At 35.9% G+C, this 24,047-nt stretch overlaps 1 protein-coding gene across 7 annotated transcripts in view; it reads right to left on the bottom strand.

The window, feature by feature from the left end:
- Positions 1 to 24,047, bottom strand: part of LOC109905862 (roundabout homolog 1) — a 524,894-nt gene that overhangs the window by 99,593 nt on the left and 401,254 nt on the right. For all 7 annotated transcript variants that reach the window (XM_031795449.1, XM_031795451.1, XM_031795447.1 and 4 more), the window contains 3 exons: positions 6,642 to 6,762; positions 3,593 to 3,731; positions 3,308 to 3,435 (listed from right to left, as the gene is read on the bottom strand). In XM_031795449.1, the coding sequence (XP_031651309.1) occupies positions 3,308 to 3,435; positions 3,593 to 3,731; positions 6,642 to 6,762 (388 nt within the window). The remainder of the gene's footprint in view (positions 1 to 3,307; positions 3,436 to 3,592; positions 3,732 to 6,641; positions 6,763 to 24,047) is intronic.

The following is a 24,047-nucleotide window of genomic DNA, read 5'->3' on the forward strand; positions in this document are numbered from 1 at the left end:
TATTCGACCATGCTGGTCATTTATGAACATTGAACATCTTGACCATGTTCTGTTATAATCTCCACCCGGCACAGCCAGAAGAGGACTGGCCACCCCACATAGCCTGGTTCCTCTCTAGGTTTCTTCCTAGGTATTGGCCTTTCTAGGGAGTTTTTCCTAGCCACCGTGCTTCTCCACCTGCATTTCTTGCTGTTTGGGGTTTTAGGCTGGGTTTCTGTACAGCACTTTGAGATATCAGCTGATGTACGAAGGGCTATATAAATAAATTTGATTTGATTTGATTTGAGTCAAGACCGATACCAGAACAATGCGAGTCCAATTCAATACCTTGGGAACACACAGTTACTCACGGAAGGAGAAAAAACAACTCCTTACTATACTTAACACACGGTACAAGTGAATAAACTGAGGAAAAAAACCTCAACGAGCAACATGAAAAATAATCCCGCTCAAATATACACACAGAAATTAAAGCAAACGAAAACCAGGTGTGAAAGACCCAAAGAGAAAACTAACAGAAAAGGAAAAATGGATCGGTGATGGCTAGTAGGCCGGCGACGCCGACCGCCGAACACCGCCCGAACAAGGAGAGGAACCACCTTCTAGTAGGCCGGCGACGCCGACCGCCGAGCACCGCCCGAACAAGGAGAGGTACCACCTTCTAGTAGGCCGGCGACGCCGACCGCCGAGCACCGCCCGAACAAGGAGAGGAACCACCTTCTAGTAGGCCGATGACACCGACCGCCGAGCACCGCCCGAACAAGGAGAGGAACCACCTTCTAGTAGGCCGGCGACGCCGACCGCCGAGCACCGCCCGAACAAGGAGAGGAGCCACCTTCTAGTAGGCCGGCGACGCCGACCGCCGAGCACCGCCCGAACAAGGAGAGGAACCACCTTCGTTGGAAGTCGTGAGGCCGTCATTGTAAATAAGAATTTGTTCAATTGACTTGCCTAGTTAAAAAGGTTAAATAAATAAAAATAAATAAAATATGGATGCAGTTCAATGCATGAATAATATAATTCACCAAAACATTTCTTGCTATTCCAAAAAATATTGCCAACAGGTTGTAAATCACAATTTCAGTTTCAATGACTCAATATTCTGGACAAAAACAGACAAATGTAAATAAGGCTGGGATTGTCAATATAATCAGACTATCCAAGGCAATGATCACAAATCAGTCATAACGTGGCTAATAGGCAACCATATGTATTTATGTAGCAAACTAAAAACACAGAGCCTAACATTAGCTAGCTAGCTGCTAGGAGGATGTCATGCCATTGGAGGACTGGGTGAGTGACTGACTTTTTCCCCTCATATCATTTTTTTGGTGGCTATACAGAGATGCAGGTGTTATTTGGTTTGCTAGCAAGGACTTGAACGACTGTTATCCAGTTAGCATATCTCTTGCATTCGCAACAATTCACAAAAAATAATAGTTATTCAAGATCGCTCAAGATAACATGCAAACAGCCTAACCAGCTCTGCTACGGCAAGCAAAATGGTCAGAGTGAGGTGTGTTTGGAATTAGCTAGCTAGCAAGCTAGCCAACTTTAGCCAGTTAGCTTGGGTGCTTGGTTTGGACAAGCATGCATTGGCAGACAACCTGCAGAAGGATGAGGGGCCTATAATTCCCTATTGTTTATCCGTGCAATTTTGACAGCCAACAAGCTGAAAAAGTCTGAGTGGGTTTATCTAATGTTCCTTCATTAGATTTGAGCTCATCTTGCTCTGGTTAGCATCAGTTGTTGATCTTGTTGTTGTTGATGTGTATAACTGAGTGAGAGAGAGCCTACCATTTCATGGTTGTTTGATCAATAGGACTGTAAAGTTCCCAAATGTAAGAGGACTCCTGTGGTGTTTACATATTTGTAGAAATCCAATCAGGTGTATTTTGTGGCTTTTGGCGAATGCGTTCTAGTGATCTAAAGGTGCACTGTTGCAACAGCCTGTTATCACAAGGTCCAGTTCAAAGTGAGTGATGGCAGGGCCTACTGCCTGTAAACACACAGTCCAGCTCAAAGTGAGTGATGGCAGGGCCTACTGCCTGTAATCACAAGGTCCAGTTCAAAGTGAGTGATGGCAGGTCTGTGTGGTAAATGGCTTGTTTGAATAAAGGTCTACTGTATCTCTCATTGGCCATTTGTATTTGTAATTTTTTTCTTGATGAAGTTATTGGTGGATATCTTGAAGAAATGATTTGGTGGATGTTGATAAAGTTATTACTGGATATATTGATGAAGTTATTGACAGGAGGGTCTAATCATGCTCCTCAAAGTAATCAACACATCGCTGGCCTGTGTAGTGCAGAAATAAATAATTGCAGAGAACAAACATGTGAAGATTGGGTTCTGTATTAGTACTGAGAGGGGGTGGTGGTGTCGGGGTGATGGGGGATTTTCTGTCCCATCTCTTCATAGCTCTCGAGGACTGCTGGGAATACAATTTTACACTCTGACCTCACAACACAAACCTCTACTACCCAACCCCCCCACTATCCTCCCATCTACCTCGTCCTAGCTCAATTCCCATCTCGTTCTGCTCCAGTGGTGACTCACTTCAGCCCCTCAATATACACCTCCCTACCCTGCTAACCCCATCCCCTGTGTACTGAACCACCTTCTATCCCCCTCCTTCCCTCTGCTTCCCAATATTCACATTAACCTGCTGCTAAATGACCCCAGTGTTCCACCTGCGTGGCTCCCAGGAAGTTTACGGGTTGGGGGGATCCAGGCCCCCTTGTTCTACTGAATGACTCCTTTCTACTCTGTGACCAGCTGCTTTCTGTTCTCACTGTGTTAGTAGGATGTACAATGGAGAGAGACACACAGAAGCTCCCCACAGGCTTACCACTGATATAGCATCTTAAACATGACCAGAAAGCTGCCTCTAAAGGAATGTCCTCGCTCCTATGGATGCCGTGAATGGAATTGATTATCATTGAGCTCCCATGTGTAAAGTGTAAGATCCTCTATGGATTTTCAGATGGCCTTTATTAGAAATCAATAAGCTAATTGAGAAAGAATGGGTGAAAGTAATAACTTTTCAGGCTCTAGAATTGAGTGGTATAATTGCATTGAGGTTGAGCTAAATTACGTCTAACGTGCCAAAACTCACCTTAACCCATATAACTAGAGAGACTGAAACATCTGGAAGAATCAGCATACCTTTCAGCAATAGAGGCTCGACAACAGGACCACCATACCGAACCGAATGTACAGGACTGTGCAAGTTAACTGGTGCGTTGACCTTCGTTAACCTGCACAGTATTTTACTAGATTAAGTAACAGAGTTGTGTGGTCTTACCGTGGACGGTGAGGGTGGCCGACGCCTCCGCCCTGCCCACCATGTTCTCTGCCATGCAGGTGTAAGAACCCACGTCTGCAGAGGTCAGACGACGGATCTTCAGGGTGTGGTCCTCACGGATCTCATATCTGGAATATTCACAGGGAATCGGTCAAACACACACACACACACCACATACCTTACAGTATGTGCTGATCATCAGACAGACAAAAGGGAGCAAGGCATCAAATAGAAAGAGAGAAAGGGATTGTGTTAAAGGGGGTCAGAAGATGAGTCATACCATACCTTCCCTTGGGCAGGTCTCCGTCCTCTTTCCTCCAGCGGACGGTGGGAACTGGGTCGCCCCGGGCCTCACACCTGAACTCCACGCTCTGGTCCACCAGCACCACCTGGCTGCCGGGACGCTTCATAAAGCTGGGACGCTCTGCAGAGAGAGATGACATAGCACAGGACTATTCAGTAAAAAGTCTACAGCATGTCAGTACACTGTATCTGCATTTATACAGGATAGAATAGTATAGCATATTATATCATAGCACAGTATATCATATCATATCAGTATATCATATTATAGCATAGAATAGTATAGCATAGTATATCATAGCATAGTATATCATATCATATCAGTATATCATATTATAGCATAGAATAGCATAGCATAGTATATCATAGCATAGCATAGCATAGTATATCATAGCACAGTATATCATAGCATAGTCTATCATATCATAGCATAGTATAGCATAGCGTAGTATAGCATAACATATCATTGCATTGCATAGTATATCACATCACAGCATAGCATAGTATAGCATAGGATAGTTTAGCATATTATAGTATACCATAGCATAGTAGAGCATAGCATAGTATAGTATAGCACAGAATAGTATCGCAGAGTATATCATAGCATGGTATATCATATCATAGCATAGTATATCATAGTATAGCATAGCATATAATAGCATAATATATCATTACATAATATAGCATAGTATAGTATATCAAAGCATAGTATAGCATAGCATAGTTCAACATACTATAGTATATCATAGCATAGTATAGCATAGCATAGCATAGTATAGCATGCTATATCAAAGCATAGTATAGCTTTGCATAGGATATCACGGTATAGTATATCATAGCATATCATAGTATATCATAGCATAGTATAGTATAATATATCATAGCGTAGCATAGTATATCACAGCATAGCATAGTATAGCATAGCATAGTATATCACAGCACAGTATATCATAGTATATCATATCATAGCATATCACAGCATATTATATCATAGTATAGTATATCATAGTATAGCGTAGCATAGTATAGCGTAGCATATTATATCATAGCATAGTATAGCATAGCATAGTATATAATAGTATATTGAAGTATAGTATATCGTAGTATAGTATATCATAGTAAACATATCATATCTTAGTATATTATATCATAGTATATCATAGTATATTATATCATAGTATATCATAGCTTAGTATATCATATAGTATATCGTAGCATAGTATATCATAGTATAGTATATCATAGTATATTATAGCATAGTATAGTATAGTATAGCATGGGGCGGCAGCGTAGCCTAGTGGTTAGAGCGTTGGACTAGTAACTGGAAGGTTGAAAGTTCAAACCCCCGAGCTGACAAGGTACAAATCTGTCGTTCTGCCCCTGAACTGGCAGTTAACTCACTGTTCCTAGGCCATCATTGAAAATAAGTATTTGTTCTTAACTGACTTGCCTAGTTAAATAAAGGTAAAAACAAATAGCATAGTATATAATTGTATAGCATATTACATCATATATAGTATAGTATGTGACTGTATCTTTAGCACTTTATGGGGATTGAACTATCCTGCCGATCAGTCATATTGTAGCAGAGTCTCAGTGCTAACATTAGCAGGGTGTTTTAGTAATCACAGCTACCCTCGTTTGCCTTTGTCCTGATTATCTGAGAGGTCCTGTAAAATCCTGCTGTTGCAGTCAATTACCCTAACCTTCCAGCAGGGATTGAAATAAAAATGAATGTTGGAAAAAGCTTCTGAAATGAAAACAGATAGCCATCTAACCACCCCTGCCCCCTCAGGTCCAGTTCAGCTTCCTCTCCCTCTCCCTCCCCAGCCTCTATCCCCTCAACAGAGACACACATCAACACACAGAGCTTCTCCATGGGGAACATGTAGCAGATTTACTAATACCTTTAATCACCTTCTCCTCCAACATTTGTTTTTTAATATGTCCCAAGGCTCAACAATTGCAGCTCAATAGTTTGACCTCCCTTTTCTCAACTCTCTACCCTTTCTTCTCTCTCCTCTCTCTCCCCTTTCTCCTATTTGTTCTCTCTCCCCGCCCTCCTTCCTCCTCTCTGCTCTCTCCCTCCCCTCCCTCCTCACATTCCCCCTCCTCATGTCCCTCCCTCCCTCTCTCCCTCCCCCCCTCTCTCCCTCCCCTCTCTCCTCACATCCCCTTCAGTTTTGGCTTGAAAAAGTCCTCAGTAAGTGTCTGGGGCTGTCGTGAGTTTTTCTGTTGTGTTATTTACTCAAATAGGCAAAGCCATAGGTATGGTCTGAACTCTTTGAAGTAATTTCCATATATAATAATGTATCTTAGGTGGGAAAGAAGAATATGTGTATGATAGCGTGGGCCCTGTTGGAGGGGATGATGAGAGGCCTAGTCGGACAGGAAGTAGAGGAAGTGGAGAGGACAGTCAGAAGTTCAGCCGACTGAAGTTAATACAGAGTACTATACTGAGACTATAAACTGACACAACGGAGAGCTGTGGGGTCAAAGGTCAGTCATGGTGGAATGTGGCACAGCTGGCCAGAGGAGAGGTGCTGAGGTCAGGTGGGTGGGTGGGGGTGGGGGGGCAGTAGAGGGGAAAAGGGGGGTCATTAGAGAGGTGTGGGGGAGAAAAGGGGGTCAGGGGGCTCCTGGGGCAGTTCATGGTTAACTGAAGGCTATGTCACACTCCTCTTGAATGTGTCGATGACACCTTTTAGTTTCCTTGGAGACACACACAAAACAAAACAGGAGACGCTCTTCACTGTACACAAACACAGAGAGAGAGAGAGGGAGAGAGAGAGACAGAGAGAGACAGAGAGAGGCAGAGAGAGACAGAGAGAGAGAGAGAGAGAGAGAGAGAGAGAGAGAGAGACAGATAGAGAGAGAGAGAAAGACAGACAGAGAGAGAGAGAGGCAGAGAGACAGAGAGAGAGGCAGAGACAGAGACAGAGACAGAGACAGAGGCAGTGACAGGGTCAGAGAGAGAGAGAGAGAGAGAGAGAGAGAGAGAGAGAGAGAAACTGTGAGGAAGGTTACTTACCGAGCACAGTGAGCTCAGCGATCTCACTCTCCCTCTCTCCCACCATATTGGTCCCGACACACACATACTTCCCAGCGTCGCCTTTTCTGGCATTGGTTATCATCAGCTTTCCTCCCCGGATCTGAGGAACGAGAGAAAGGGTCAGACCTTGAGAGGACAAAACTGCACGCCTAACATTGCAAAACATTCTCTCAGTATAAAAGCGCTGTATTTCCTCACCCATGTTATGAGTCTTCACAAAACCATGACCAAAGGAATTCAGAGTTTTAAAAAAACTCCATCTGTCATGTTTTGATGGGAGTATAAATTCACAAATTAATCTTAGTGAGCCATGTATGTCCTGAGGTCCCAGTGATAGAAAGCCAAAGTACTGTACTACTGTACTAACTGCGGTACCTATCCAACCATTCTATGCTATTCTCATTCAACCTGTGGCTTGTACGGCTTTATCAGACAGTCTGTTCCTGCTCAGGGCTTGCCTGGCCAAACATCCTTTCCCCAAACCTAGAAAGCCACAGCTCCCTGAGGGAACACCTGAGGCAGGGAAGAGTGGAAGCATTACTCCAGACACAAATTACTTCCAGCAATCTCCCCAACCCTACTGAGAAGAAGAAAACTGAGCTTTTACCTTGGTATTTTCTCATGCATACATACAGAGACACATACTAACACATGCATACATACAGAGACACATACTAACGCATGCATACATACAGAGACACATACTAACACATGCATACATACAGAGACACATACTAACACATGCATACATACAGAGACACATACTAACACATGCATACATACAGAGACACATACTAACACATGCATACATACAGAGACACATACTAACACATGCATACATACAGAGACACATACTAACACATGCATACATACAGAGACACATACTAACTCATGCATACACCCACACACTAAAAGGTGTGTTTTGTATCCAGGACAAGGTGGGTGTGATGGCTGTTATTTCCCAGGGATTTGATTACAGGCCAGGGGAGGTGCTTTGTTCTCAGGCACTGGGTGAGGCAGCCCGGCCCCTCTCAGGTCCTAGTCAGCTGACAGCTATGCCAGTCAGAGTAACAGCACACAATAGCACGGGGCACCACTGATCTGCCTGCTCCAAGGGGGCTTAAGGGTTTAAGGGTCACACACCTCAGCCCACAAGAAGACAGACCCCCACCCCGAGGCCTGTAACAGACCCCTTTATTCAAAACCCACCGAGGTGTGTGTGTGTGTGTGTGTGTGTCTGTGTGTGTGTGTGTGTGTGTGTGTGTGTGTGTGTGTGTGTGTGTGTGTGTGTGTGTGTGTGTGTGTGTGTGTGTGTGTGAGTGAGCGTTTGTGTGTGTGTATGTTGGGGATGTGTGTAGGTAGGGGAGAGTTGAAGGGGGTAGCCCCAAACAGCATTGCAAAAGAGCCCCAAACCTTCTGCCTTTCACTGGCTGTCTTCAGTCAACACACTCCTACACATGTATCAACTTCATGACACACTATCCAACGTCTCACAAAATCTAATTAACTGTGGTCTGCATGTGAAGGAATGGGGCCTCACTTTTATTATCCCACTAGCCTAATTAAGACTGACACCTTGTTCAGGAGCAAAACAATCCACATGAAGTCTGCTAGGTAGGGGAGCGACAGGTTCTAAGAACAGGGGAGTATAGAAATAGAATGTCAGAAGGTTCTCAGTGGAACAACACATCTGTGGTGTGCAGCCTAACAGCTTATCTGGGAGGAGCAGAGACACGGAGAGGTAGTCTAATTGCCACAACTAATAAATCCCCCTACAAACAAAAAACCCTCCACTCTCGCTCCTCCACTTAAATAAATAGCTGTCCATCAACACTACCCATCCAAGCTGACAGACTTTGAGAGGATGTGCAGAGACGAATGGGAGAAACTCAGGCTGTAACCGAACAAAACGTGGAAGAAGTTAAGACATCTGAATACTTTCTGAAGGCCCTGTAGACGGCCTACACGTAGAGAGACAGAGGAGCCCTGTAGACGGCTTACACGTAGAGAGACAGAGGAGCCCTGTAGACGGCCTACACATAGAGAGACAGAGGAGCACTGTAGACGGCCTACACGTAGAGAGACAGAGGAGCCCTGTAGACGGCCTACACGTAGAGAGACAGAGGAGCCCTGTAGACGGCCTACACGTAGAGAGACAGAGGAGCCCTGTAGACGGCCTACACGTAGAGAGACAGAGGAGCACTGTAGACGGCCTACACCTAGAGAGACAGAGGAGCATTGTAGACGGCCTACACGTAGAGAGACAGAGGAGCACTGTAGACGGCCTACACGTAGAGAGACAGAGGAGCACTGTAGACGGCCTACACGTAGAGCGACAGAGGAGCACTGTAGACGGCCTACACGTAGAGAGACAGAGGAGCACTGTAGACGGGCCTACACGTAGAGAGACAGAGGAGCCCTGTAGACGGCCTACACGTAGAGAGACAGAGGAGCACTGTAGACGGCCTACACGTAGAGAGACAGAGGAGCACTGTTTCACTCGCTCGGATGCTTTCTCCTGTGAGATACATTCAGCCTCTTGAAGGAAAATTATGATAGACAGAGAGACAAAATAAAAATTATTTTGTATTTATTTATTTTCATTTTTAAAAAAAATGGGGGGGAAGCCTGGCTTTCCTTGGCATCCATGAACACACTCCACTGATTCCTCAGGTGTTCTGAGGCATTCTGGGGCACCTCTTGCCCTCGCTGCTTGTTTGATATTCATAATAAAAACAGCTTTTAAATAGAAGACAAGGGAAGGGAGAGGAAGGGAAGAGAAGGGTCACATTGGCAGTATAGAGGACCAGGGTTTTTTAAGTGTCATTATGTTACTGTTTGAAGTATCGTCATGTTACTGTTTGAAGTATCATCATGTTACTGTTTGAAGTATCATCATGTTACTGTTTGAAGTATCATCATGTTACTGTTTGTTTGAAGTATCGTCATGTTACTGTTTGTTTGAAGTATCATCATGTTACTGTTTGAAGTATCATCATGTTACTGTTTGTTTGAAGTATCATCATGTTACTGTTTGAAGTATCGTTATGTTACGGTTTGTTTGAAGTATAATCTTGTTACTGTTTGTTTGAAGTATCATCATGTTACTGTTTGTTTGAAGTATCATCATGTTACTGTTTGAAGTATCGTTATGTTACTGTTTGTTTGAAGTATCATCATGTTACTGTTTGAAGTATCATCATGTTACTGTTTGAAGTATCATCATGTTACTGTTTGAAGTATCATCATGTTACTGTTTGTTTGAAGTATCATCATGTTACTGTTTGTTTGAAGTATCATCATGTTACTGTTTGAAGTATCGTTATGTTACTGTTTGTTTGAAGTATCATCATGTTACTGTTTGTTTGAAGTATCATCATGTTACTGTTTGTTTGAAGTATCATCATGTTACTGTTTGTTTGAAGTATCATCATGTTACTGTTTGAAGTATCATTATGTTACAGTTTGTTTGAAGTATCGTTATGTTACTGTTTGAAGTATCATCATGTTAGTGTTTGTTTGAAGTATCGTTATGTTAGTGTTTGTTTGAAGTATCATCATGTTAGTGTTTGTTTGAAGTATCATCATGTTACTGTTTGAAGTATCGTCATGTTACTGTTTGAAGTATCGTTATGTTACTGTTTGTTTGAAGTATCATCATGTTACTGTTTGAAGTATCATCATGTTACTGTTTGTTTGAAGTATCATCATGTTACTGTTTGTTTGAAGTATCATCATGTTACTGTTTGATGTATCGTTATGTTACTGTTTGAAGTATCGTTATGTTACTGTTTGTTTGAAGTATCATCATGTTACTGTTTGTTTGAAGTATCATCATGTTAATGTTTGTTTGAAGTATCATCATGTTACTGTTTGAAGTATCGTTATGTTACTGTTTGTTTGAAGTATCATCATGTTACTGTTTGTTTGAAGTATCACCATGTTACTGTTTGTTTGAAGTATCATCATGTTACTGTTTGAAGTATCGTTTTGTTACTGTTTGTTTGAAGTATCGTTATGTTACTGCTTGAAGTATCATCATGTTAGTGTTTGTTTGAAGTATCGTTATGTTAGTGTTTGTTTGAAGTATCATCATGTTAGTGTTTGTTTGAAGTATCATCATGTTACTGTTTGAAGTATCGTCATGTTACTGCTTGTTTGAAGTATCATCATGTTACTGTTTGTTTGAAGTATCATCATGTTACTGTTTGAAGTATCATCATGTTACTGTTTGAAGTATCATCATGTTACTGTTTGTTTGAAGTATCATCACGTTACTGTTTGTTTGAAGTATCATCATGTTACTGTTTGAAGTATCGTTATGTTACTGTTTGAAGTATCATCATGTTACTGTTTGTTTGAAGTATCATCATGTTACTGTTTGAAGTATCATCATGTTACTGTTTGTTTGAAGTATCATCAGGTTACTGTTTGTTTGAAGTATCATCATGTTACTGTTTGAAGTATCATCATGTTACTGTTTGAAGTATCAGCATGTTACTGTTTGTTTGAAGTATCATCATGTTACTGTTTGTTTGAAGTATCATCATGTTACTGTTTGAAGTATCATCATGTTACTGTTTGTTTGAAGTATCATCATGTTAGTGTTTGTTTGAAATATCGTCATGTTACTGTTTGTTTGAAGTATCATCATGTTACTGTTTGTTTGAAGTATCGTTATGTTACTGTTTGAAGTATCGTCATGTTACTGTTTGAAGTATCATCATGTTACTGTTTGTTTGAAGTATCATCATGTTACTGTTTGTTTGAAGTATCATCATGTTACTGTTTGTTTGAAGTATCATCATGTTACTGTTTGTTTGAAGTATCATCATGTTACTGTTTGAAGTATCGTTATGTTACTGTTTGTTTGAAGTATCATTATGTTACAGTTTGTTTGAAGTATCGTTATGTTACTGTTTGAAGTATCATCATGTTAGTGTTTGTTTGAAGTATCGTTATGTTAGTGTTTGTTTGAAGTATCATCATGTTAGTGTTTGTTTGAAGTATCATCATGTTACTGTTTGAAGTATCGTCATGTTACTGTTTGAAGTATCGTTATGTTACTGTTTGTTTGAAGTATCGTTATGTTACTGTTTGAAGTATCATCATGTTAGTGTTTGTTTGAAGTATCGTTATGTTAGTGTTTGTTTGAAGTATCATCATGTTAGTGTTTGTTTGAAGTATCATCATGTTACTGTTTGAAGTATCGTCATGTTACTGTTTGAAGTATCGTTATGTTACTGTTTGTTTGAAGTATCGTTATGTTACTGTTTGAAGTATCATCATGTTACTGTTTGAAGTATCATCATGTTACTGTTTGTTTGAAGTATCATCATGTTACTGTTTGTTTGAAGTATCATCATGTTACTGTTTGATGTATCGTTATGTTACTGTTTGAAGTATCGTTATGTTACTGTTTGTTTGAAGTATCATCATGTTAGTGTTTGTTTGAAGTATCATCATGTTACTGTTTGAAGTATCGTCATGTTACTGTTTGAAGTATCGTTATGTTACTGTTTGTTTGAAGTATCATCATGTTACTGTTTGAAGTATCATCATGTTACTGTTTGTTTGAAGTATCATCATGTTACTGTTTGTTTGAAGTATCATCATGTTACTGTTTGATGTATCGTTATGTTACTGTTTGAAGTATCGTTATGTTACTGTTTGTTTGAAGTATCATCATGTTACTGTTTGTTTGAAGTATCATCATGTTACTGTTTGTTTGAAGTATCATCATGTTACTGTTTGAAGTATCGTTATGTTACTGTTTGTTTGAAGTATCATCATGTTACTGTTTGTTTGAAGTATCACCATGTTACTGTTTGTTTGAAGTATCATCATGTTACTGTTTGAAGTATCGTTATGTTACTGTTTGTTTGAAGTATCGTTATGTTACTGTTTGAAGTATCATCATGTTAGTGTTTGTTTGAAGTATCGTTATGTTAGTGTTTGTTTGAAGTATCATCATGTTAGTGTTTGTTTGAAGTATCATCATGTTACTGTTTGAAGTATCGTCATGTTACTGCTTGTTTGAAGTATCATCATGTTACTGTTTGTTTGAAGTATCATCATGTTACTGTTTGAAGTATCATCATGTTACTGTTTGAAGTATCATCATGTTACTGTTTGTTTGAAGTATCATCACGTTACTGTTTGTTTGAAGTATCATCATGTTACTGTTTGAAGTATCGTTATGTTACTGTTTGAAGTATCATCATGTTACTGTTTGTTTGAAGTATCATCATGTTACTGTTTGAAGTATCATCATGTTACTGTTTGTTTGAAGTATCATCAGGTTACTGTTTGTTTGAAGTATCATCATGTTACTGTTTGAAGTATCATCATGTTACTGTTTGAAGTATCATCATGTTACTGTTTGTTTGAAGTATCATCATGTTACTGTTTGTTTGAAGTATCATCATGTTACTGTTTGAAGTATCATCATGTTACTGTTTGTTTGAAGTATCATCATGTTAGTGTTTGTTTGAAATATCGTCATGTTACTGTTTGTTTGAAGTATCATCATGTTACTGTTTGTTTGAAGTATCGTTATGTTACTGTTTGAAGTATCGTCATGTTACTGTTTGAAGTATCATCATGTTACTGTTTGTTTGAAGTATCATCATGTTACTGTTTGTTTGAAGTATCATCATGTTACTGTTTGTTTGAAGTATCATCATGTTACTGTTTGTTTGAAGTATCATCATGTTACTGTTTGAAGTATCGTTATGTTACTGTTTGTTTGAAGTATCATTATGTTACAGTTTGTTTGAAGTATCGTTATGTTAGTGTTTGAAGTATCATCATGTTAGTGTTTGTTTGAAGTATCGTTATGTTAGTGTTTGTTTGAAGTATCATCATGTTAGTGTTTGTTTGAAGTATCATCATGTTACTGTTTGAAGTATCGTCATGTTACTGTTTGAAGTATCGTTATGTTACTGTTTGTTTGAAGTATCGTTATGTTACTGTTTGAAGTATCATCATGTTAGTGTTTGTTTGAAGTATCGTTATGTTAGTGTTTGTTTGAAGTATCATCATGTTAGTGTTTGTTTGAAGTATCATCATGTTACTGTTTGAAGTATCGTCATGTTACTGTTTGAAGTATCGTTATGTTACTGTTTGTTTGAAGTATCGTTATGTTACTGTTTGAAGTATCATCATGTTACTGTTTGAAGTATCATCATGTTACTGTTTGTTTGAAGTATCATCATGTTACTGTTTGTTTGAAGTATCATCATGTTACTGTTTGATGTATCGTTATGTTACTGTTTGAAGTATCGTTATGTTACTGTTTGTTTGAAGTATCATCATGTTACTGTTTGTTTGAAGTATCATCATGTTAGTGTTTGTTTGAAGTATCATCATGTTACTGTTTGAAGTATCGTCATGTTACTGTTTGTTTGAAGTATCATCATGTTACTGTTTGTTTGAAGTATCACCATGTTACTGTTTGTTTGAAGTATCATCATGTTACTGTTTGAAGTATCGTTATGTTACTGTTTGTTTGAAGTATCGTTATGTTACTGTTTGAAGTATCATCATGTTAGTGTTTGTTTGAAGTATCGTTATGTTAGTGTTTGTTTGAAGTATCGTTATGTTACTGTTTGAAGTATCATCATGTTAGTGTTTGTTTGAAGTATCGTTATGTTAGTGTTTGTTTGAAGTATCATCATGTTACTGTTTGAAGTATCGTCATGTTACTGCTTGTTTGAAGTATCATCATGTTACTGTTTGTTTGAAGTATCATCATGTTACTGTTTGAAGTATCATCATGTTACTGTTTGAAGTATCATCATGTTACTGTTTGTTTGAAGTATCATCACGTTACTGTTTGTTTGAAGTATCATCATGTTACTGTTTGAAGTATCGTTATGTTACTGTTTGAAGTATCATCATGTTACTGTTTGTTTGAAGTATCATCATGTTACTGTTTGAAGTATCATCATGTTACTGTTTGTTTGAAGTATCATCAGGTTACTGTTTGTTTGAAGTATCATCATGGTACTGTTTGAAGTATCATCATGTTACTGTTTGAAGTATCATCATGTTACTGTTTGTTTGAAGTATCATCATGTTACTGTTTGTTTGAAGTATCATCATGTTACTGTTTGAAGTATCATCATGTTACTGTTTGTTTGAAGTATCATCATGTTAGTGTTTGTTTGAAATATCGTCATGTTACTGTTTGTTTGAAGTATCATCATGTTACTGTTTGTTTGAAGTATCGTTATGTTACTGTTTGAAGTATCATCATGTTACTGTTTGTTTGAAGTATCATCATGTTACTTATTGTTTGAAGTATCATCATGTTACTGTTTGAAGTATCATCATGTTACTGTTTGTTTGAAGTATCGTTATGTTAGTGTTTGTTTGAAGTATCATCATGTTACTGTTTGAAGTATCATCATGTTACTGTTTGTTTGAAGTATCATCACGTTACTGTTTGTTTGAAGTATCATCATGTTACTGTTTGAAGTATCGTTATGTTACTGTTTGAAGTATCATCATGTTACTGTTTGTTTGAAGTATCATCATGTTACTGTTTGAAGTATCATCATGTTACTGTTTGTTTGAAGTATCATCATGTTACTGTTTGTTTGAAGTATCATCATGTTACTGTTTGAAGTATCATCATGTTACTGTTTGTTTGAAGTATCATCATGTTACTGTTTGTTTGAAGTATCATCATGTTACTGTTTGAAGTATCATCATGTTAGTGTTTGTTTGAAGTATCATCATGTTAGTGTTTGTTTGAAATATCGTCATGTTACTGTTTGTTTGAAGTATCATCATGTTACTGTTTGTTTGAAGTATCGTTATGTTACTGTTTGAAGTATCGTCATGTTACTGTTTGAAGTATCATCATGTTACTGTTTGTTTGAAGTATCATCATGTTACTGTTTGTTTGAAGTGTCGTTATGTTACTGTTTGAAGTATCGTTATGTTACTGTTTGAAGTATCATCATGTTACTGTTTGAAGTATCATCATGTTACTGTTTGTTTGAAGTATCATCATGTTACTGTTTGTTTGAAGAATCATCATGTTACTGTTTGAAGTATCATCATGTTACTGTTTGTTTGAAGTATCGTTATGTTACTGTTTGTTTGAAGTATCATCATGTTACTGTTTGAAGTATCATCATGTTACTGTTTGTTTGAAGTATCATCACGTTACTGTTTGTTTGAAGTATCATCATGTTACTGTTTGAAGTATCGTTATGTTACTGTTTGAAGTATCATCATGTTACTGTTTGTTTGAAGTATCATCATGTTACTGTTTGAAGTATCATCATGTTACTGTTTGTTTGAAGTATCATCATGTTACTGTTTGAAGTATCATCATGTTACTGTTTGTTTGAAGTATCATCATGTTACTGTTTGTTTGAAGTATCATCATGTTACTGTTTGAAGTATCATCATGTTACTGTTTGTTTGAAGTATCATCATGTTACTGTTTGAAGTATCATCATGTTAGTGTTTGTTTGAAGTATCATCATGTTAGTGTTTGTTTGAAATATCGTCATGTTACTGTTTGTTTGAAGTATCATCATGTTACTGTTTGTTTGAAGTATCATCATGTTACTGTTTGTTTGAAGTATCATCATGTTACTGTTTGAAGTATCGTTATGTTACTGTTTGTTTGAAGTATCGTTATGTTACTGTTTGAAGTATCATCATGTTAGTGTTTGTTTGAAGTATCGTTATGTTAGTGTTTGTTTGAAGTATCATCATGTTAGTGTTTGTTTGAAGTATCATCATGTTACTGTTTGAAGTATCGTCATGTTACTGCTTGTTTGAAGTATCATCATGTTACTGTTTGTTTGAAGTATCATCATGTTACTGTTTGAAGTATCATCATGTTACTGTTTGAAGTATCATCATGTTACTGTTTGTTTGAAGTATCATCACGTTACTGTTTGTTTGAAGTATCATCATGTTACTGTTTGAAGTATCGTTATGTTACTGTTTGAAGTATCATCATGTTACTGTTTGAAGTATCATCATGTTACTGTTTGAAGTATCATCATGTTACTGTTTGTTTGAAGTATCATCAGGTTACTGTTTGTTTGAAGTATCATCATGTTACTGTTTGAAGTATCATCATGTTACTGTTTGAAGTATCATCATGTTACTGTTTGTTTGAAGTATCATCATGTTACTGTTTGTTTGAAGTATCATCATGTTACTGTTTGAAGTATCATCATGTTACTGTTTGTTTGAAGTATCATCATGTTAGTGTTTGTTTGAAATATCGTCATGTTACTGTTTGTTTGAAGTATCATCATGTTACTGTTTGTTTGAAGTATCGTTATGTTACTGTTTGAAGTATCGTCATGTTACTGTTTGAAGTATCATCATGTTACTGTTTGTTTGAAGTATCATCATGTTACTGTTTGTTTGAAGTATCATCATGTTACTGTTTGTTTGAAGTATCATCATGTTACTGTTTGTTTGAAGTATCATCATGTTACTGTTTGAAGTATCGTTATGTTACTGTTTGTTTGAAGTATCATTATGTTACAGTTTGTTTGAAGTATCGTTATGTTACTGTTTGAAGTATCATCATGTTAGTGTTTGTTTGAAGTATCGTTATGTTAGTGTTTGTTTGAAGTATCATCATGTTAGTGTTTGTTTGAAGTATCATCATGTTACTGTTTGAAGTATCGTCATGTTACTGTTTGAAGTATCGTTATGTTACTGTTTGTTTGAAGTATCGTTATGTTACTGTTTGAAGTATCATCATGTTAGTGTTTGTTTGAAGTATCGTTATGTTAGTGTTTGTTTGAAGTATCATCATGTTAGTGTTTGTTTGAAGTATCATCATGTTACTGTTTGAAGTATCGTCATGTTACTGTTTGAAGTATCGTTATGTTACTGTTTGTTTGAAGTATCGTTATGTTACTGTTTGAAGTATCATCATGTTACTGTTTGAAGTATCATCATGTTACTGTTTGTTTGAAGTATCATCATGTTACTCTTTGTTTGAAGTATCATCATGTTACTGTTTGATGTATCGTTATGTTACTGTTTGAAGTATCATTATGTTACTGTTTGTTTGAAGTATCATCATGTTACTGTTTGTTTGAAGTATCATCATGTTACTGTTTGTTTGAAGTATCATCATGTTACTGTTTGAAGTATCGTTATGTTACTGTTTGTTTGAAGTATCATCATGTTACTGTTTGTTTGAAGTATCACCATGTTACTGTTTGTTTGAAGTATCATCATGTTACTGTTTGAAGTATCGTTATGTTACTGTTAGTTTGAAGTATCGTTATGTTACTGTTTGAAGTATCATCATGTTAGTGTTTGTTTGAAGTATCGTTATGTTAGTGTTTGTTTGAAGTATCATCATGTTAGTGTTTGTTTGAAGTATCATCATGTTACTGTTTGAAGTATCGTCATGTTACTGCTTGTTTGAAGTATCATCATGTTACTGTTTGTTTGAAGTATCATCATGTTACTGTTTGAAGTATCATCATGTTACTGTTTGAAGTATCATCATGTTACTGTTTGAAGTATCATCATGTTACTGTTTGAAGTATCATCATGTTACTGTTTGAAGTATCATCATGTTACTGTTTGAAGTATCATCATGTTACTGTTTGAAGTATCATCATGTTACTGTTTGAAGTATCATCATGTTACTGTTTGTTTGAAGTATCGTTATGTTACTGTTTGTTTGAAGTATCATCATGTTACTGTTTGAAGTATCATCATGTTACTGTTTGTTTGAAGTATCATCATGTTACTGTTTGTTTGAAGTATCATCATGTTACTGTTTGAAGTATCATCGTGTTACTGTTTGTTTGAAGTATCATCATGTTACTGTTTGAAGTATCATCATGTTACTGTTTGTTTGAAGTATCATCATGTTACTGTTTGAAGTATCATCATGTTACTGTTTGAAGTATCATCATGTTACTGTTTGAAGTATCATCATGTTACTGTTTGTTTGAAGTATCATCATGTTACTGTTTGAAGTATCATCATGTTACTGTTTGTTTGAAGTATTGTCATGTTACTGTTTGTTTGAAGTATCATCATGTTACTGTTAGTTTGAAGTATCATCATGTTACTGTTTGAAGTATCATCATGTTACTGTTTGTTTGAAGTATCATCATGTTACTGTTTGAAGTATCATCATGTTACTGTTTGAAGTATCATCATGTTACTGTTTGTTTGAAGTATTGTCATGTTACTGTTTGTTTGAAGTATCATCATGTTACTGTTTGTTTGAAGTATCATCATGTTACTGTTTGAAGTATTCTTATGTTACTGTTCGAAGTATCATTATGTTACTGTTTATTTGAAGTATTGTCATGTTACTGTTTGTTTGAAGTATCATCATGTTACTGTTTGTTTGAAGTATCATCATGTTACTGTTTGAAGTATCGTTATGTTACTGTTTGAAGTATCGTCATGTTACTGTTTGAAGTATCGTTATGTTACTGTTTGAAGTATCGTTATGTTACTGTTTGAAGTATCGTTATGTTACTGTTTGTTTGAAGTATCATCATGTTACTGTTTATTTGAAGTATTGTCATGTTACTGTTTGTTTGAAGTATCATCATGTTACTGTTTGTTTGAAGTATCATCATGTTACTGTTTGAAGTATCGTTATGTTACTGTTTGAAGTATCGTTATGTTACTGTTTGAAGTATCGTTATGTTACTGTTTGTTTGAAGTATCATCATGTTACTGTTTGAAGTATCATCATGTTACTGTTTGAAGTATCATCATGTTACTGTTTGTTTGAAGTATCATCATGTTACTGTTTGTTTGAAGTATCATCATGTTACTGTTTGTTTGAAATATCGTCATGTTACTGTTTGTTTGAAGTATCATCATGTTACTGTTTGTTTGAAGTATCGTTATGTTACTGTTTGAAGTATCATCATGTTACTGTTTGTTTGAAGTATCATCATGTTACTTATTGTTTGAAGTATCATCATGTTACTGTTTGAAGTATCATCATGTTACTGTTTGTTTGAAGTATCGTTATGTTACTGTTTGTTTGAAGTATCATCATGTTACTGTTTGAAGTATCATCATGTTACTGTTTGTTTGAAGTATCATCACGTTACTGTTTGTTTGAAGTATCATCATGTTACTGTTTGAAGTATCGTTATGTTACTGTTTGAAGTATCATCATGTTACTGTTTGTTTGAAGTATCATCATGTTACTGTTTGAAGTATCATCATGTTACTTTTTGTTTGAAGTATCATCATGTTACTGTTTGTTTGAAGTATCATCATGTTACTGTTTGAAGTATCATCATGTTACTGTTTGTTTGAAGTATCATCATGTTACTGTTTGTTTGAAGTATCATCATGTTACTGTTTGAAGTATCATCATGTTAGTGTTTGTTTGAAGTATCATCATGTTAGTGTTTGTTTGAAATATCGTCATGTTACTGTTTGTTTGAAGTATCATCATGTTACTGTTTGTTTGAAGTATCGTTATGTTACTGTTTGAAGTATCGTCATGTTACTGTTTGAAGTATCATCATGTTACTGTTTGTTTGAAGTATCATCATGTTACTGTTTGTTTGAAGTGTCGTTATGTTACTGTTTGAAGTATCGTTATGTTACTGTTTGAAGTATCATCATGTTACTGTTTGAAGTATCATCATGTTACTGTTTGTTTGAAGTATCATCATGTTACTGTTTGTTTGAAGTATCATCATGTTACTGTTTGAAGTATCATCATGTTACTGTTTGTTTGAAGTATCGTTATGTTACTGTTTGTTTGAAGTATCATCATGTTACTGTTTGAAGTATCATCATGTTACTGTTTGTTTGAAGTATCATCACGTTACTGTTTGTTTGAAGTATCATCATGTTACTGTTTGAAGTATCGTTATGTTACTGTTTGAAGTATCATCATGTTACTGTTTGTTTGAAGTATCATCATGTTACTGTTTGAAGTATCATCATGTTACTGTTTGTTTGAAGTATCATCATGTTACTGTTTGTTTGAAGTATCATCATGTTACTGTTTGAAGTATCATCATGTTACTGTTTGTTTGAAGTATCATCATGTTACTGTTTGAAGTATCATCATGTTAGTGTTTGTTTGAAGTATCATCATGTTAGTGTTTGTTTGAAATATCGTCATGTTACTGTTTGTTTGAAGTATCATCATGTTACTGTTTGTTTGAAGTATCATCATGTTACTGTTTGTTTGAAGTATCATCATGTTACTGTTTGAAGTATCGTTATGTTACTGTTTGTTTGAAGTATCGTTATGTTACTGTTTGAAGTATCATCATGTTAGTGTTTGTTTGAAGTATCGTTATGTTAGTGTTTGTTTGAAGTATCATCATGTTAGTGTTTGTTTGAAGTATCATCATGTTACTGTTTGAAGTATCGTCATGTTACTGCTTGTTTGAAGTATCATCATGTTACTGTTTGTTTGAAGTATCATCATGTTACTGTTTGAAGTATCATCATGTTACTGTTTGAAGTATCATCATGTTACTGTTTGTTTGAAGTATCATCACGTTACTGTTTGTTTGAAGTATCATCATGTTACTGTTTGAAGTATCGTTATGTTACTGTTTGAAGTATCATCATGTTACTGTTTGTTTGAAGTATCATCATGTTACTGTTTGAAGTATCATCATGTTACTGTTTGTTTGAAGTATCATCAGGTTACTGTTTGTTTGAAGTATCATCATGTTACTGTTTGAAGTATCATCATGTTACTGTTTGAAGTATCATCATGTTACTGTTTGTTTGAAGTATCATCATGTTACTGTTTGTTTGAAGTATCATCATGTTACTGTTTGAAGTATCATCATGTTACTGTTTGTTTGAAGTATCATCATGTTAGTGTTTGTTTGAAATATCGTCATGTTACTGTTTGTTTGAAGTATCATCATGTTACTGTTTGTTTGAAGTATCGTTATGTTACTGTTTGAAGTATCGTCATGTTACTGTTTGAAGTATCATCATGTTACTGTTTGTTTGAAGTATCATCATGTTACTGTTTGTTTGAAGTATCATCATGTTACTGTTTGTTTGAAGTATCATCATGTTACTGTTTGTTTGAAGTATCATCATGTTACTGTTTGAAGTATCGTTATGTTACTGTTTGTTTGAAGTATCATTATGTTACAGTTTGTTTGAAGTATCGTTATGTTACTGTTTGAAGTATCATCATGTTAGTGTTTGTTTGAAGTATCGTTATGTTAGTGTTTGTTTGAAGTATCATCATGTTAGTGTTTGTTTGAAGTATCATCATGTTACTGTTTGAAGTATCGTCATGTTACTGTTGAAGTATCGTTATGTTACTGTTTGTTTGAAGTATCGTTATGTTACTGTTTGAAGTATCATCATGTTAGTGTTTGTTTGAAGTATCGTTATGTTAGTGTTTGTTTGAAGTATCATCATGTTAGTGTTTGTTTGAAGTATCATCATGTTACTGTTTGAAGTATCGTCATGTTACTGTTTGAAGTATCGTTATGTTACTGTTTGTTTGAAGTATCGTTATGTTACTGTTTGAAGTATCATCATGTTACTGTTTGAAGTATCATCATGTTACTGTTTGTTTGAAGTATCATCATGTTACTCTTTGTTTGAAGTATCATCATGTTACTGTTTGATGTATCGTTATGTTACTGTTTGAAGTATCGTTATGTTACTGTTTGTTTGAAGTATCATCATGTTACTGTTTGTTTGAAGTATCATCATGTTACTGTTTGTTTGAAGTATCATCATGTTACTGTTTGAAGTATCGTTATGTTACTGTTTGTTTGAAGTATCATCATGTTACTGTTTGTTTGAAGTATCACCATGTTACTGTTTGTTTGAAGTATCATCATGTTACTGTTTGAAGTATCGTTATGTTACTGTTAGTTTGAAGTATCGTTATGTTACTGTTTGAAGTATCATCATGTTAGTGTTTGTTTGAAGTATCGTTATGTTAGTGTTTGTTTGAAGTATCATCATGTTAGTGTTTGTTTGAAGTATCATCATGTTACTGTTTGAAGTATCGTCATGTTACTGCTTGTTTGAAGTATCATCATGTTACTGTTTGTTTGAAGTATCATCATGTTACTGTTTGAAGTATCATCATGTTACTGTTTGAAGTATCATCATGTTACTGTTTGAAGTATCATCATGTTACTGTTTGAAGTATCATCATGTTACTGTTTGAAGTATCATCATGTTACTGTTTGAAGTATCATCATGTTACTGTTTGAAGTATCATCATGTTACTGTTTGAAGTATCATCATGTTACTGTTTGTTTGAAGTATCGTTATGTTACTGTTTGTTTGAAGTATCATCATGTTACTGTTTGAAGTATCATCATGTTACTGTTTGTTTGAAGTATCATCATGTTACTGTTTGTTTGAAGTATCATCATGTTACTGTTTGAAGTATCATCATGTTACTGTTTGTTTGAAGTATCATCATGTTACTGTTTGAAGTATCATCATGTTACTGTTTGTTTGAAGTATCATCATGTTACTGTTTGAAGTATCATCATGTTACTGTTTGAAGTATCATCATGTTACTGTTTGAAGTATCATCATGTTACTGTTTGTTTGAAGTATCATCATGTTACTGTTTGAAGTATCATCATGTTACTGTTTGTTTGAAGTATTGTCATGTTACTGTTTGTTTGAAGTATCATCATGTTACTGTTAGTTTGAAGTATCATCATGTTACTGTTTGAAGTATCATCATGTTACTGTTTGTTTGAAGTATCATCATGTTACTGTTTGAAGTATCATCATGTTACTGTTTGAAGTATCATCATGTTACTGTTTGTTTGAAGTATTGTCATGTTACTGTTTGTTTGAAGTATCATCATGTTACTGTTTGTTTGAAGTATCATCATGTTACTGTTTGAAGTATTCTTATGTTACTGTTCGAAGTATCATTATGTTACTGTTTATTTGAAGTATTGTCATGTTACTGTTTGTTTGAAGTATCATCATGTTACTGTTTGTTTGAAGTATCATCATGTTACTGTTTGAAGTATCGTTATGTTACTGTTTGAAGTATCGTCATGTTACTGTTTGAAGTATCGTTATGTTACTGTTTGAAGTATCGTTATGTTACTGTTTGAAGTATCGTTATGTTACTGTTTGTTTGAAGTATCATCATGTTACTGTTTATTTGAAGTATTGTCATGTTACTGTTTGTTTGAAGTATCATCATGTTACTGTTTGTTTGAAGTATCATCATGTTACTGTTTGAAGTATCGTTATGTTACTGTTTGAAGTATCGTTATGTTACTGTTTGAAGTATCGTTATGTTACTGTTTGTTTGAAGTATCATCATGTTACTGTTTGAAGTATCATCATGTTACTGTTTGAAGTATCATCATGTTACTGTTTGTTTGAAGTATCATCATGTTACTG

The sequence above is a fragment of the Oncorhynchus kisutch genome, linkage group LG18 (assembly GCF_002021735.2).
Source record: "Oncorhynchus kisutch isolate 150728-3 linkage group LG18, Okis_V2, whole genome shotgun sequence".
Taxonomy (NCBI): domain Eukaryota; kingdom Metazoa; phylum Chordata; class Actinopteri; order Salmoniformes; family Salmonidae; genus Oncorhynchus; species Oncorhynchus kisutch.